Source organism: Elephantulus edwardii, unplaced genomic scaffold (genome assembly GCF_000299155.1).
Source record: "Elephantulus edwardii isolate Elephantulus edwardi_28Jun2011 unplaced genomic scaffold, EleEdw1.0 scaffold00036, whole genome shotgun sequence".
NCBI lineage: Eukaryota > Metazoa > Chordata > Mammalia > Macroscelidea > Macroscelididae > Elephantulus > Elephantulus edwardii.
Window position 1 is genome coordinate 3,798,897 of NW_006399786.1, and position 16,891 is coordinate 3,815,787.

General features: G+C 38.4%; 1 protein-coding gene across 1 annotated transcript in view; it reads right to left on the reverse strand.

The window, feature by feature from the left end:
- GTF2F2 (general transcription factor IIF, polypeptide 2, 30kDa) overlaps positions 1-16,891 on the reverse strand; it is a 150,578-nt gene that overhangs the window by 130,130 nt on the left and 3,557 nt on the right. Inside the window, exons 2-4 of the mRNA XM_006884558.1 lie at positions 7,331-7,404; positions 4,928-4,946; positions 3,089-3,233 (exon numbers count right to left, since the gene is read on the reverse strand). Of these exons, the coding sequence (XP_006884620.1) occupies positions 3,089-3,233; positions 4,928-4,946; positions 7,331-7,404 (238 nt within the window). The remainder of the gene's footprint in view (positions 1-3,088; positions 3,234-4,927; positions 4,947-7,330; positions 7,405-16,891) is intronic.

The following is a 16,891-nucleotide window of genomic DNA, read 5'->3' on the forward strand; positions in this document are numbered from 1 at the left end:
AAAAAGTACAAAAAAGTACATTCTAATTTATATAATTTCAGTTCAAGTTTTAAGATGAGTGGTGATTTAGCATCTTCAAAGATTATATCCATAGTAATATATTAGTATTCAACCATAAACTGACACATTCTAAAAAACATGAAAGCTGGTATATATGTTACTATACGCATGCTTAAAAGTAAATTAAGCTGGCCATCACCAAATAAATTCTCACATATTCCCAATTATCTCAACTTCTTTGTTATCTGGTCCATATGTCTTATTAAAACGTCCACACTGAGTACAGCCATGTGTCACAGCAGTCAGTGATGAACTATTCTGATAAATAAAGAGAAGAATCATCTTTGAACCTCAAATTTCTTAAGGAAAAAGACTGTTAACTTTCAAGAGAAACAAATTATTCTTAGTTACTAACAAGCTATCCCACTCACTAACAGTTCAAAGAGAGAAATCTTCTCCAGTCAATAATGTGACATCTTTAGAGTAGTAATATTTATGAGGAAAAAAAATATAAGAATGATTTCAATTTGTTTGTTTAACAAACATTGTCATCTAGTGCTCAGTCACATAGTAGCAGCTATGATGGTAAGCTTAAGATCTATGTAGTCCCCTATCCAATGTTTAATTAAAAGTGAAAAGAGTAATACAGACTTTACTGTCACATGAGTCCAAAGCAAGAAGAATCAACATTGGTAGGGAAGTAAGTAAAGGATGAGTCTAACTATAAAGGCAAACAAATGGAGAAACCAGAGAGGAATATTCCTGAGGATGAAGAAAACATCAAACCAGTGGGAGAAAAACAGACAGTTGTGCCAGGAATCTATTTTACTAGATGGGAGATCTTTTATGTAGCTTAAACAGCAGCCTGGACGGGGGTTGGAGGCGGGTGACATTTTCAGAGGATAGCTTCAGTTTAAGGAGAAATGACAAAATGAGGCAACTAACTGAACATCTGAGAAAGAGGGAAGTAAGGCCAACACAACAGAAAGATGCTATGTCTCAAGAAATATGTATGTATGGAAAACAAAGAAACTGGAAAAATGAATTCTACTTTATATCCTCAGTGACAAGATGTTCAAGCATGCTATCATGGTAACTAAAGAAGTGGGAGCTCGGGCATCAGGTGAGAGACCAGACTTCTGGCACTACTGTCACTCAGGTCTGAACCTGCCATCTCTTTTCTAGATTAGAGCAATCATCTCCTGCTTCCACCCTGGCCTGCATCTCCTCTCAAACTCCTAGTCAGAGTGATCCTGAATAATGTAAGTCAGATTTGGCTCAAAACTTCCCAATAATTTCTCATTTCAAGTAGAAGAAAAGACAATTCTTAAATTTTATTATTAAGTGCTATAGAGTTCATCAAAGAAAAGGGCTCCCAAAGTCTTTTACAAACCAGTCAGGCCCTTCATCCGCCTACCAGCCTCCCCCTCCGTCCCCCTGCTCATCTGCACTGGCATTCTTATTACTCAATAAGCCAGGTTTCCTTCACCTTAGGGCCATCATCCCTAACTGTTCTGTCTGCCTTGAAAACTTCTGGTTGATTTACTCCACGTGGGTCCTGGACATCCTTCAACACATGGCTCAAAAGCCACTTTTTCAATGAGGCCCACACTGGCCACACTATCTAAAACTGAAGTCCCACTCTCAATCTAGTACTCCCGATTCTACTTTCTCTGGCTACTTATTATCCTCTAACTTCTATGAGGAAAACTGTGGCATTAGGATTGAAGGAAGACTCATCAATTTAAGGTAAGGGAAATTAATTTTACCTTACTTTCACCCTATTATTCCGGTACATTTATGTCTATTCTTAAAAGACCAGTTCAAATACATTACTGTTAAGTAGTTTGCTTCTGTGAAACCTCAGAAACAATGTGACAACTCTACCCAGTATTATTAGAAGTAAGGACTAACTCCATGCTAGAAGGTTCAGCTTTTGGTCTACTGAGAAATGTGGATCAAAAGGAGGCAAATGCAAAACAGAATTTCAAACTCTAACAGAAACCAGATTTTGTGGAGCTATGAAGGCTGGATGAACTACTAAGAACTAGTGCCCTGAAATAATCTTTAAACCTTAAACCAAAACTATTTCTTGAAGTTTTCTTAAAATTAATTATCAGTTTAACTGGTACACAGTAACTTCTTTGAGCACTTTTTTTAGCACTACGTCCTTTTAAAAATTATCCAAATGGCATCAAATTGGTAACAACAGCTTGAAAGGTCACGCACATGTGCACGCACAGACATACACAGAGCAATCTTTAGGTGCCATAGTTTATATTCATCAAGGAAGAACAATTAAGAAAAAGAGGGTGACACCAGTTGCACAACTTGGAGAATGCAAACAATGTCACTGAATTATACATGCAGAAATCATTAAATTGGACCATGTTCTGCTGTATATATTCTGAATAACAACAAAGTGAGTTAGGTGGTGTGGTGCCTTAACAGAAATACTCTGAACTCAGTAAAAGATAAAAACTGCAAAAATTAAGTTCACTCTATTTCATTTTCAATCAGAAACTCTTGCTCGTGATTTACTGAAGAGTTAATAATATTATGGTAAAGATGCATAGGTCAACTGTCCCTAAAGCTTTTTGGTATCAATATATCAGATGAGAGCAGTTTGCTGTTATGAATATAAAAAGCCTGCTTAGTATAGAAAGTATCTAAGAACAAAAAACTAGATGAAAAAAATTTCCCTAGATTAAGAAGTATTTTTCAAAATTATCAATTCACTCAGATGGAACAGGATGACCACCTTATCACTCAGATGGAGCAGGATGACCATCTTATCTTGGCAAAACTCAGAAGACTGTTTGTCCAACATCTCAGAAGACAGTCTGATGCAAACTCCCATCTGCTTTGTTCTGTTTGTTTCATGCCCAAAATGGAAACACAATACTTCACACACAACGGCAAAAAACTCACTAATCAAAAGAAAGTTGCAAAGCAGAAAAACAGCATAATACGAATAACAAAAATAAATTATTAGGTGGAAGTCTTGCTAGTGATCTTAGAAAAAGATACAGATGAGCACATTGAGATAACCAATCTATTCAAGACTAAACAATTCCATTCCCCTTACCTGATGAACTTTCGGTAAACACTGTTAATGTCTGTCCACCAACATTCTGCAAGACAAATGGATGTTCTCTAGGTGCACTGACTGAAGCTGGTTTTCCGCCGATATCATGAATATTTGCAAGATCTTCATTCAAAGTAAATGACACCTAACAAACACATTAACCAGAACTTACTATAACAGAACCTTGTCTTAAAGGAATCTATAAAAAATTTGTTATTAATAATAAAGTAATTCTCTAGTCATTTATTAAATACATTTTTAAAACTTCATTAAAAACTTTTAATAGTCAATCATACAAAAACCAGCAGACAAACAAAAAAATCCAGAATCTATTCCTATTTACCAGGACAATGACACTACTGTATCATTATAAAGAAAACTTTCCAATGTTTTCTCTGGTCTGTAACTGAGAAAAACCATCCCAAAACAGAAATAAATTTCTTTTTCCCTAATATTATTAAATGGGAGCTCTGGTAGCAAAGTCATAAGGAGCTGTTCTGCCAATCCAGAGGTACATGGTTCAAATCTACCAATTCTGAGGGCAAAATACAGGCAATCTCCTTTCACATGAATTACAAATCCAATGGAGTGTCAGCTATGAATTCATTTAGTTCAATAACAAGTAACAGCAATGTCTTGGAGGTTAAGGGATCACATCTTGTCACCTTTACAGCCTACAGAACCTCATCAAGTACTGGCACACAAAAGGAAACCTATTTGCTGAGTGAATGATTATTTTATATCTGCAGGAGAAGGATGGGCAATCTCCTCTTGAGCAACTAAACTGCCTTTGAAAGCAGTGGAGGGCCAGATATACATCGATTCCAACTCAGTGACACATAACACTGCACTTAAAAGAGGTGGGAAGGAGTGAGCTAATTACCTTGGAAAGGTTAAACACCCTCATAAGCAGATGTATTCTTTTCTTTAGGTTTTAATGAGTATGGTATGAAAACATTTAAAACAAAAGCAAAAAGTCTACCACCAACCTAACAAAACTCACAGCCAAAATAGTCAGAATCAACTCACAGCTGACTGTCACTGAGTGTCCAAGCCTGCACACAGCCTGGAGGATGCAGCCCACCTTTCTCTTTAAGAGCCACTGGTAGATTCAAAATGCCAGAGGTAAAGCATTTGGGCTAGCAGAGTATTTTACCAAGCACAATTAAGTATTTATAAGGATATCAGAATACGAAGGTTTAGAATAGAAATACAACAGTAAGTAAGCTTTCAAAATGAAACCAGATCTGCAAAAAAAAAAAACAAAACCAAAAACAACACCCAACAAACCAATGAACAAGCATAAAATTTGTAATCTCTTAATCAAGTAAGGATTACCATATACTTACCTACTACTTACTAAAAGTTAAAAAAAAACACTAAAACAACACCCCAGCCACTGCCACCACCACCAAGCCTGTGCTGGCTCACAGCAACCCTCCACTCGGTTTCCGAGACTGGTTTCTTTAGGAGAGGGCACTACTCATTAGCATTACACACTGTGTTATCTGGGCCCTGAGCTTAATTAATGGATCACAATCGAAACCCCGCAAATATCTAACTCAAATGCTTCTGCTACAGTGAATACTAGGTTTCACAGTGTAAATATAGAATATTTAGGTCAAAGGGGAAATCTGGATAAAAAGAACCAATACTGGTCGGAACCAGAAGAGTCCACAACCAGTCACATAAAGGTGGCACAGTTTTTAGAGCCCCTGATCACCAGTCATTCTTTTGGGATGAAGTTTTCCGGACGGAAACAATACTCTCTCTTTAATATAATAACAGTATTACTAAATATATCTTTATATTTTAAAGACAAATTTTGCATAATCTTACCTCTGTCCTTCCTTGATTCCTAAAAGAGAAACGAAAATTTTTTTTAGTATTTAAAGTTCATAAGATTTTTGTTTCGTTTTCAAATAAAAGCTAAAGACATAACCAAAACCCTAACCTGTTCCATGTCTGTCAAGGTGTTTCAGACCCATGGCAGCCCTGCATCAGGTTTCTAAGGCTGTAAATCTAAAAGGGAGAAGACTGCCCATCTTTCTCCTGGGGAGCTGCTAATGAATTCAAACAACTAACCTTCTGTATAGAAGACTGACACCTTAGACACTGTGTCATCAGAGTTATCTTATATTTACATAAAATACAGGATGTACAGAATAAACCTAATATTTAACTTGGCAGCCTTCCATTACTGATAGGCTGCAACTTACAGTATGCTCATGTTACAATGAATTATAGGTTTTAATACATTTTATTGTTAGTGATATGTGCTACATAGAATGGTACAGCATGGAGTTTGCTGATGTTACTATTATTCTAAGATGTTCACTTAAAGATAACCAATTTTATGATTTACTATTAAAAAAAGTGCTGTCTGGCAGACTGAAGCATTGTACCTTACTGAAGAAAGTTACAGGAATAATACATACAGAGGTTACTGTAAAAATTGAGTTCTGTGAACACTCTCTAAACATTTGATGAGAATGATATAATCAGTGTGAAAATGACGCGGATGGTAAGAACGATGCATTCAGAATTTTATGTCACTGATGTTTAACAGCTTACATAAATATTAATAACTGACAGATAAAATAGATTTTGAAGAGAAAAAAAGGGTAAAGAGACGAAATATAAAATAGGATACAAGTTAACATTCAAATAGAGTCACAATGGACAAAGATAAGAGAGAGAGACACTACTTCTTTCACTTCAAGAGTTAAAGAATGGTTCAACAAAAAAGCAGCTCTGAGCTGGGCCTTGAAGGGTATTAGGATCAAAACAGGCTGAGATGTAAAAAGAGTATCAGAAGCAGTTCAAAGGAAGCATGCAAAATAAGAAAAGCCATGGAAAATCTTGAGTATCCCAATACAGACTTTGCAAGCAACGAAGATCCACAATTATTTTACACAGGGAGGCCAAAAGAGATGTCTGAGTGGAAATACCAAGAAGGCAATCAGGTATGAGTCCAGACTGGAGAAAACATTGAGAAAAGTCAGTGGTATTGAAAACTACAACTTATGAGACTACCTAGAAATAACCACAGGCTGAGTCCAGGGATCATGTTATAGTTAATGACTGAGAGAATAAAAAGGAAGAAACAGCTGCCAAGGAGGGGGAAACATGAGTCAACAGAGTGGTGCCTCAAAGCCCAATTGGGGGGGGGGGGATTCCCAGAAGTGATTAAACAACTGCTAAATTTTGCTGAAGGTCAATTAAAAAGAAGAGTGCTCTTGACTGCTAGATTATTAATGTGGTAGGGTTGGCATTAGATCCCATCAAGTAGGCTCTCAGACGGTGAGGATGGCCCAGGACAGGGCAAGGCTCAGATCTGTTGTTTACAGGGTCACAATAGGTTACAGGCGACTTGGTGATACCTAACAACAATAACAAACTGACTTTAAGCCTGTCTTTAAGACACTAAATTTTGAGGTGGTCTGTCATACAGCAAAACTAACTGATAAAATAGAAGCTATTGGTCACAGACAAGAGGTGTTTCAAAGGAGGGACAGGCCTAGCAATTAGAGAAGAACAGGAACACAAAGCCTCTGGCTGGTACCTGCTGAGCTTTAAAGCTCCCATTTTTAAGGAGGCTATTTTCTCAACCAGGAAGCTAAACTGTCACATTTGCTCAGTTGTCCCATATCTTCCTCCAACAGCCCTCTAGAGACAGTAGCCAGTGGCAAAGTTCTTCTTACCAGAGCATTTTCCTTGGTGTATAAAGTTATGCCCAACCAGAGTATACCTCTTCCCAGGATATCCAAAGGATGGGGCCTAGGGGAACTCAATATTCTGCTAGCTCACCAATAAGACATTTTACCAGTAAATTTAACTTTTATTAACACCATTGTGTGTGCACATTTGCATGTAATTCCGTACAGGGCCCCTAACCATCATGTGAGGAGCCCTGGTGACTTGGTACATATCAGACTGATAATTGAAAAGATCAGCAATTCAACTCTGCCATGTGCTTTACTTAAGAAAGGTGAGCAGTCTCCTCCTTCTGTAAAAATGTACAGCCTTGGAAACTCAATAGAGTACCCCATGAGTCTGGTGTTTTTAACCATCACTTGTTAGGCTTTGACATGCTGAATGTTGTCATCTTCTCGGAAGTCTCAACAACTATTACAAAGCAAGTAAATTACCTACTTGAACAAGAACCAAACTCCTACCTGAAAGCACCTGTAAAAACTTTCAAGCAGCTTTCAAAAATGTCAAAATATGTAAGTAACTTACTTGGCAATCCGCAGTTTCCCAACTTCGCCTCTTCCTGGAGCTTTTGCCCACTGCTGGGACAAGTATTTAGGAACCTTAAATGAAGTAAAGCACAAGTAAGACAACGCATGCAAAGCTAACAAATTTTTTTAAATATACTAGACTGCTTCTATTTTCTATCTTCAGAAAATTAACATTACTTTATCAAGCTCTCATTCATGTTATGTACTTATAAAGGATATAAAGATATGTAAGAAATGATTTTACTTTTCAAAGTGAAGGACCCCCGAACCGCTGGTCCTGTTCTGTCCCGAGTGGACGGCGAAGACCCAAGACTCCAAGACACCAGCTTGATGCAACAGCAAGAGATAAGAGGTTTATTGCGGAGCTCCGGGCGACTCTTATCTCTGGCAAGAGATAAAGGAGCCGACCACGAGCAGACAAAGTTGGGTTTTTTTATACACTTTAGGGGGATACAACTGAGTATCAGCTTCTCATTGGGTGATGAAAGCACAGTTTGAATTCATTGGTTCAGTGTTCGCTCAGGGTTTACACAGCATTTTTGCACGTAGCACTTGCGGCAGTCACTTGGGCAGTCACGTAGCACATGTAGCAGTTAGATAGATCTTTAACTATAGGGTGGTGTCACAAATTCTTAAGTATACAATGAGTTCAAACTCCAGGGCAGTGGAAAAGCACAAGATACATTGGTTATCAGTCGAGAAACATCTGCTTGTTTGCCCTGCTTTTCAGTTAGCCATTCCTGAAATACTGTTGCCTTGGATATAGCTGGGTGTGGGGCTCTACCAGGGACAATGGAAAAATTCCTGAGTTTAACTCAGCTGAGAACTATAGGGACTATTTTAATTTCAATCTTTTCAAAAGCACTTAATGTCAGTAATGTTGATGAAAAAACCCAAAGAACAAAGAATTTAACAATAATAAAGTGCTAACTTATGCTTCCAAATAAGTCTAACAAAGCTTTAACAAGGAAAAGGCTACCAAAATGTCCTTTTACAAAGGATAAGACTCTTCACTAGAATGATGGGAAGATAATTTTTCTTTTCTTGCTTTCAAGATCGTAACTTTGAACAGAATGGTAGTCCGTTAAAATTCACTGAATGGCTAACATTATATAATAGTATTTTCCCAATACTGTTGTGTTTTTTATAATATATTCAATGCTCATATATCCAAGAGGGAAGCAGTTAATTACAGATGAGGATGGTGAGCAGCTAACTCTTTACCCAGGCATTCATATTCTTAGCATATTATACTGTACCTGAATAAATCTCATTGGAAGACTTTTAATTCTCAAAAAGAGAATCTTTACTATGTGATACATAGTAAAACTACTACAAAGTAGTTTGGGTTCCGGAACCAGTATATTATCTACAAGATTATCTTGGTGAGGCGTTAAGTAACACAAGTGAGTATATTGCATTATACAAAGTACTCAATGAGTATTATTGTTAAGTGCCAATTCACAGAGACTTTATGCACAACAACAGCAGGAGACACTGGCAAATCTGCCCCATTCTCACAATCGCGCTGTGTTCAAGTCCATTGTTTTAGCCACTGTGTCAATTTATCTTATTGAGGATCTGCCTCTTTTGCACCTACCCTCTACTTTCCCAAGCATGAAGTCTTTCCCAGGGACTGACTTCTCCTAAGAGAATGGCAAAAGTAAGTGGGATGTAGTTTCACCACCCTCATTTCTAAGAAGCATCTTCCTATGACCAATTTGTTTGTTCTTTTGGCAGGCTATATGGTATATTCAATATTCCTTGCCAACACAATAATTCAAAAGCATCCACTCTTTATCAGTCTTTCTTACTTTGAAAGTCTCTCCAACTTTTCCATGGATCTGAGAGGCAACTAAAACATCCGGCCTGAGTCAGCTTCTTTAAAGTGACAACCTTCTTTAGCATTTAGAGGTGTCTGCATGTGGCAGCAAACCTGCCTATTGCAATAATACGAGTTTACTGTACTCGAACCCATAATCAGTGCTTATAGAGGCAGCACTCAGATATCGAACAAGAAGGAGGAGTCACGAGGTGGGCTGATACAGTAGCTGTAACAACAGATAGGTACTGTGATCAACGTACACTGATTGTGACGATGATGAAGGAGCAGTTAGTGTTTTACTCTGCTTATACAGAGGATCTCAATTAGTCAAAAATTATTTAAGGCAACTTACAACAATAAGGACAAAGTTCTATTGGAAAGAGTCTTGCTGGGACAGTGATTCAAGTACTTGTTTGTTAACTGAAAGGTTCAAATCTACAAGACATTCAGTGAGAGAAAGACGGCAGTGTCTTGCTTCTTTAAAAATCAAAGCCTTCAAAACCCTACAGGGTTTGTTCTACTTTGTCCAACAAGACGGATGAAACAGCGCTCAACAGCAGAAAGCCTGTTTTCCTTTTTAAATATCTATATAACATATAGATATTAAATAGATGTTTTATATAGATATATAAATATATAGATTAGATATATAGATATAGATAGATATATTATATAGATATTAAATATCTATATAACAAACTATATAAACAAACCTGAAGGGCTTGCTGCTGAGGGTCAGGGACTGCAGCCTTCAATATGGATTGAGGCTCAATGTAAAGAAGACAAAGATTCTCACTACTGGACCAATTGGCAGCATCAGGATGGATGGTGAAGAGATCAAGATTGTTCACAGCTTTAGTCTGCTTCGCTCCACAATCTACACTCTTGGCACCAGCAGCCAGGAAATTAAAAGACATATTGCCATGGGGAAAATCTGCTGTTAGGGACCTCTCTAAAGTACTGAAGTGCAATGGTGTCTCTCTGGAGACTAAGGTGCGTCTGGTACATGCCATCGTCTTTGCAATCACTTGTTATGCGTCAGAGAGCGGGACAAAGACCAGGGTGGATAGAAGGAGAATTGATGCCTTTGAACTTTGGTGTTGGAGAAGAGTGCTGAGGGTATCATGGACTGCTAAGAAAATAAACAGATTCATCTTAAAGAGGGTTAAACCAGGCTGCTCCTTTGAGGCAAGGATTCTGAGACTTCGTCTGACATACTCTGGTCATGTTGTAAGGAGAGACCGGTCCTTGGAGAAGGGTATCATGCTTGGGAGGGTGGAGGGCAGGCCCAGGAGGGGAAGGCCCTCTGGGAGATGGATTGATTCAGTGACTGGGATGAGTGCATCAATCAGGATGAGTGTGTTGGAGACAATGAGATTGGCACAGGACAGAGCAGAGTTTAGAGCTGTTGTACATAGGGTCGCTATGAGTCGCAAGAGACTCTACGGCACATAACAACAACAAGAACATATAACAAACATTTCTAAAAAGAACCATATGATTAAGTTAAACATGACAGCACCAATAACACAGTAAAAATTCAGAAACAAAAGTGTCAAACAAAGATCCAAAGTGTCAAACAAAGATCCTACAGCTATCTGAATAGCTATGCAACAGAAGTTAAGAAAAGTGGAGGGAGGAAAATGGGCAATCATGTCAAGGACCATTATTCCATTTAAAAGGAGCTTGAGTGGTACAGTGGTTAAGTGTTCAGCCTGCTAACCAAAAAAGCTGGCCATCTGAACTAACCAGCAGCTCCACAGGATAAAGACACAGTCGTCCAGGGCTGACTTCCAGAGATGTCAGCCCTGGAACCCCCACGGGATATGGGGGTCTCCTACGAGTCAGAATCAAATCAACTCAATGGGAAGAGATTTGGTGCTTTATTTTTTAATCCTAGTTAATCCTCACAATCACATTCTCCAAATTAGAAAACACACAGCTAGTTAATATTAAACCCAAGACTTGATGTCAAAATGCTCTGCTATTCTCTTCCCTACACCACTAGGTCTCCCAAAGGCACCCATGCTAAAATAAGCATGCCAAAGATCTAAAGGAAAGAGAGTGTTGAAGAGCCCCTACTTTGGCACAGTTTGAACTACACCACCCCTTACACATTCAACAAAGTTTTGAAGATTTGAAAAATTCCTTTTGTTAACTGAATCCATAAGATGTACCAGAGAGTATGACAGGTTTGGGAAAAGTCTCCTTTATTTGTGAATGACAGCAAATCAACCTAAATTTACTTTAAAAAGTAGATTTATTGACCCAAGTAATTGAAAAGTCAAGAGATAGCAAAAGGTGGCCGCCTCAGGTTTCAAATAAGGAGTGTCCTCCTCCAAACTCCCCGCGTTTGCTCAGCTCCTAACGCTGGTGGTTCAAACTAAGCCAAAGTTACCTCAAAAAAAAGGCCTGATGCTCTGCTTCTGAAAAATCCTATAGTTCTGCTCTGACAGACATAAGCTCACCGTGAATGGGAAGCAACAACCAGTTAAGTACTGACAAGGGCTCAACAGTCCCCAATAACTATCTCACATCTGCTCTCCCATCCTGGCTCCATGTTCTGAAGATACTTCCTTTTTTTATCAAGAGTCTGAAGCAGCTTTTGAAGACACTGGTTCCCTTCCTAAGATAAGAGACCACACGGTCATCAACGACTTTAAGACAAGCATACAAATGTAACAGTGCAAGGAAACTAGATTAATGAAAACAGAACAATGAGAGCAGAAATAAAAAGTAAGTTCACACTGTGAAGAATGCAACTAACACTCTTGAACAACTTGTGATGAAAATATTGAATGGAAATTTAAACTGCTGTGTAAACCTTCACCAAAACAAAAACTACTATGCTAAAAATATAATAGTAATATATGAATAATGGCACTAATTTTCTTTCCCTTTCACCTATTCAAGTACATCTTTACTTCAAAATGCCTTTTCTCTCCACCACTCACTTGATCATTCCCATCAGAATAACAATAAAACAGCTAATGCTTTAAATGCTAACTAAGTATGCCAAAAGACTTGAGTAATTTCATAACCTGCAGTATACGTTAAGTATCATTTATATTTTCTGTCTTTGGAGTTTACTGGTATGTTTCACTGTCACTTATAATATGTAAAAAAAAAATCTGTAAAACAGTAGAAAATGTGTTGGCACCACAATGCTATGTTGGAAAGTCACATGTGCTTAGAGGTAAGATTTTGTGAAGCATATGCTCTTTGGCCTTCTCTACAGTAAAATAAGGCTTCTAAGTGTAAATTTGATTTCTTTTGTATTATTGGGACGGTAACACATACTCAAGCAAGTAAGTTCTTGTCCATGAGATACACTCACACTCACTGCCAACATGTTAGTGGGTTTTCAGAGGCTGTAAATTACTTGGGAGGAGATCATCTTTCTCTGTTGGTAGCAGCTGGTAGATTCTAACCTGCCTTTGTGTTGAAAGTACAACTCTTTACCCAGCACACACACAAGTTTCCAACATATCAGACACTCAACAAGCACAGTATCACACAGACTTTGCAAAATTATGTCAAGCTAGATCTCTGGAGGTACTTCTATGTTACCCCATGTTTTCAAAAGCTTCATGCGATTAAAAAAAAGATAAGATGGGATAAATTATGTATACTGCATTGAAACAGATGAGAGAGAGAACAGTTTAGGAGGAACATATGATTAGGTATTACTGTCATGACAGGAGTCCAGAACAAAGGCTGCATAGTGGAGTGGACTTGGAGGTAGGGATTATATTAACAATGAAAGAATTTTTCTTTTACTTTTCAAAGAGAAGAGTGAACGGGAGGGGAGCAGTGGGCAGGGATAAAAGTGCAACAGTGAATGAATGGAAATCCAAAGTCTCTGTAAACTTTCATTAAAATTAATAATAATAACTTAAAAAAGACTTTTTTTCCCTCCGCCTTATTTTATGACTCTTACCTACAAGGTCCACTGACACCTATCTGGACCATACAATGTTTATTATAATCCTATGGTGTAGTGGATTTATTGTTAAAAATGGCTTTTGTAGGTCATCTCTGACTTCCCATACACAGTCAGGTGAGAACATGAAATCAAAAGATGTACTGCATTGGAAAAGTCGGCTGGCTGTCAAAGACCTCTCCAGAGTACTGAAGAGCAATGATGTCAGTCTGGAGACTAAGCTGTGCCGGATCCAGGCCATGGTCTTTGCAATTGCATGCTATGCATTTGAAAGCTGGGCAATGACTAGGGATGACAGAGGGAGAATTGATGTCTTTGAGTTGTGGTGCTGGAGAAGAGTATTAAATATGCCATGGACTTGCTAGGAAAATAAACAGGTTCAGCTTTCAAGTGCCAAGTACATTTATTTCTAAATAATTATTATTAACCCATTTCATCATCATACAATCTTATTCTTTTCCCTGTTGTCTCAAGGAGGAAATCAAGGCACAGAGAACTTGCTCAAGACCAGACTTGTAAGGCCGGTTCTATAATCATTTCCCCCACTGCACCTTCCACTGCCTATCCTGGAGTAAAACTCCTTTAAAGAGTCATCTATGCTGGTTGTCTCCACTTCCCTCCTTTCTATCTGAACTCCTCCCCAAAACTCGACCGAAACCATTCAATCAGGTCAGTATGTAATAGTCCTTGTTTCACTCAAAGCCTGTTTTTCCCCTCTTGAAACACTTTCTTCACTTGGTTTCTGAGTGACTGTATTTTCTTGGATCTTCTCCTTGTATGGACTCTCCTTTTGATCCCTAAGTCTAGATTCTCATCTTCTTGACATTTACACCTCTGGTGGTTTTGGATTCAGTAATCAGTCTTCAATGCTTCTCTATCACCACTCAAGCTTATGTAATATCATGACTTTAAACACCATCTCAAACTGAGAGAGCCCAAATTTTTAAGTCCAGCCTCTCCTATAAACTCCCAATTTACATATCCAACTGCCTACTCAACCTCTTTCTTTGAAGATGCAGTAAGCATTTAAAATTTAAAATATTCTATTTAAAACAGAATTTCTAGCTCCTTTCCCTTTCTCCTACTTTGGGGCATTTATCATCTGATATCAGCTTATTGTCTATTCTTTGTCTGTTAGAAGGCATAAAGGGAAACTGTTTTGTTTACTGTCACATGTCAAGCATCTAGAATAGCCAGGCATGTAGTAGGAGTATGATTACTGTTCTAATGACTAGCTATTGTTGATGGAAAGCTACTGCTGCAGTTGTTATATGCTTTCAGGTTAAGCCTCATTCATGGCAATTTTCTGTACAAAATACTATCGTGTTCAGTCCCATCCTTACATTCACTGTTATGTATGAGCCCTGGGTTTGTTAATCCACTGTCAATTCATTTCATTGATAGGTTTCTCTTTTTCACCAATCCTCCACTTTACCAAGTCCTTCTCCAGGGACTGGTTCCCCCTGATAACATGTGCAGAGAACATGAGACAGTTTCCTCACCCTTGCTTCTGAGGAGCTCCCTGGCTGCATTTCTTGCAGGACAAATTTGTTCGTTCTTCTGGCAGCCTATAGGGTATATAGTCAATGTACTTCACCAATTTCATAACTCAAAAGCAACAATTCTTCTTTGGTCTTCCTTATTCATCATCCAACTTTCACATGCATATGTTTGCTGTTGTTGTTGTTGTTATGTGCCCTCGAGTTGCCTCCGACTCATAATGAACAACAGCCCAAAACCCTGCTCTGTCCTGTGCCAATCTTATTGTCTCCAACACACCTACCCCCATTACCCCAGTCACTGAATCAATCCACCTCTTTGAGGGTCTTCCACTCCTGTGTTGTCCCTCCACCCTCCCAAGCATGATGTCCTGCTCCAAGGACTGATCCCATCATGTAACATGTCCAAAGTATGTCAGATAGAGCTTCGGGATCCTTGCCTCCAAAGAGCAGCATATGAGGAGATTAAAAATCTTGGCTTAAGTCAAGTGCATCTTGGTCCTGAAAGTTACACCTTTGCTTTTTAACACTTTAAAGAGGTCAATGGCAAGAGATCTATCCAATGCACTATGCTGTTGGATTTAGAAGGGCATTGATTATGGCTCAAAGAGCAATAAGATCCTTATAAATGTCAACCTTTTCTCCAATTATTATGATGTCGTTTATTGGTCCAATTGTAAAGATTTTTCCCATATCTTTGTGAGAATTTCTGAACAATATCATTAATATCACATACAAGTAAAATCTTGCTATAGACTATTCAAATACAACTGGAACAGAAAATCAACAGAAAACTGTTGGAAATTCAGTCTGGATTTAAAAGAGGCCACTGCATTAGGGATATCACTGCTGATTTATGAATCTTGTCTGAAAGCAGAGAATACGAAGGGATGTCCATTTGTGTTTTATTGACTATACAAAAGCATTTGGCTGTGTGAATCATAAGAAGTTATGGCTAACATAGAGAATGGGAATCCCAAGCTGGAGGGTCAGGAAGACAGGAAAACTCTCAACAAGGTAGACTGACACAGTAACTGTTAAGAATGAATTTAAGCACAGTAGAAATTATGAGGGTGGTGCAGGATAAGGCAGCATTTTCATTCAGAGAGAACTTTGTTTCAGAAGTCTAGGTCAAAGTAAGGGGAAAGAAGGGACCTTGGCCTTTCCCCAACTGCTTGCTCCTCTCCCTTCGCTGCTAGTTCCTTGAAATGCTTTTAAAATAAAGAGAAGATAAGAGTGTTTTAGGGATGACCAAGTGAAGGAAAAATCAACTCGGTTTATAAACTTTCACTTAAATCACAATTTAAAAATAAAAGTTGTGTTGCCTTGAAACATTTAAGATTAACTCCCGCAATATCTTATCAAGGTCTGAAGAAATTGTGACTAAACAGTTATTCACTATAATTTGGGTCACCAAATATAAGAAAATATTTCTAAGTGATATGATTACATACTATACAGCAAAATGAATTTAAGGATCAAATTCAGTACAATCATTGTACCTAATAAAAGTGAAGGCAAACTTAAAAACCAGAAAATAATCCAGAAGTTAACTGATAAAAATAACTGAAATCATACAGTCATTACTACTGTAATAAACCAATTTTGGGTTTTTTTGCTCATTGTCATCAATTCAGAAGTGACTCACAGATCCTCCAGGGATTCTGGGGAGCCTGTAAATCACAGAGGAGGAGGCTGCCAGTCCTTTTCCAGTGGACCTACAGGTGAATTCAAACCACCAAGGATTGGTCTTTCCTAGCCACGGGCCCACAGTAAGTAGAAGGAGCTTCAAAATCCTTGCCTCCAAGGAGAAAGTTGGCTTCACCCTCTCCAGGACAGATTTGTTTGTTCTCTTAGCAGTCTAAGGTATGTTCAAGACTCTTCTCCAGCACCACAATTCAAAGGCAGTGATTTTTCTTTTGTCATCCTTAGTCATTGTGCAGCTCTCTGATGCACAGCAAGTAACTGCAAAGACCATGGCTTGATCTGGTGCACCTTCGTCTCTAGACCTGGCATTGTTGCTCCTCAGTATTCTGGAGAGGTCCCTGAGAGTAGACTTTCCCAGGACAATTTATCTTTTGATTTCCTGGCTACTGATACCAAGAGTGTTGACTGTGGAGCCAAGCAAATTAAAACTGTTAACAACACCAGAATACTAAAGTTTTTCAAGTTCAATTTTATACTCAGTATTGTTTTGTTGTTGTTGTTATGTGCCGTCGAGTCGTTTGTGACTCATAGCGACCCTATGCACAACAGCCCTAAACCCTGCTCTATCCTGCGCCAACCGCACTG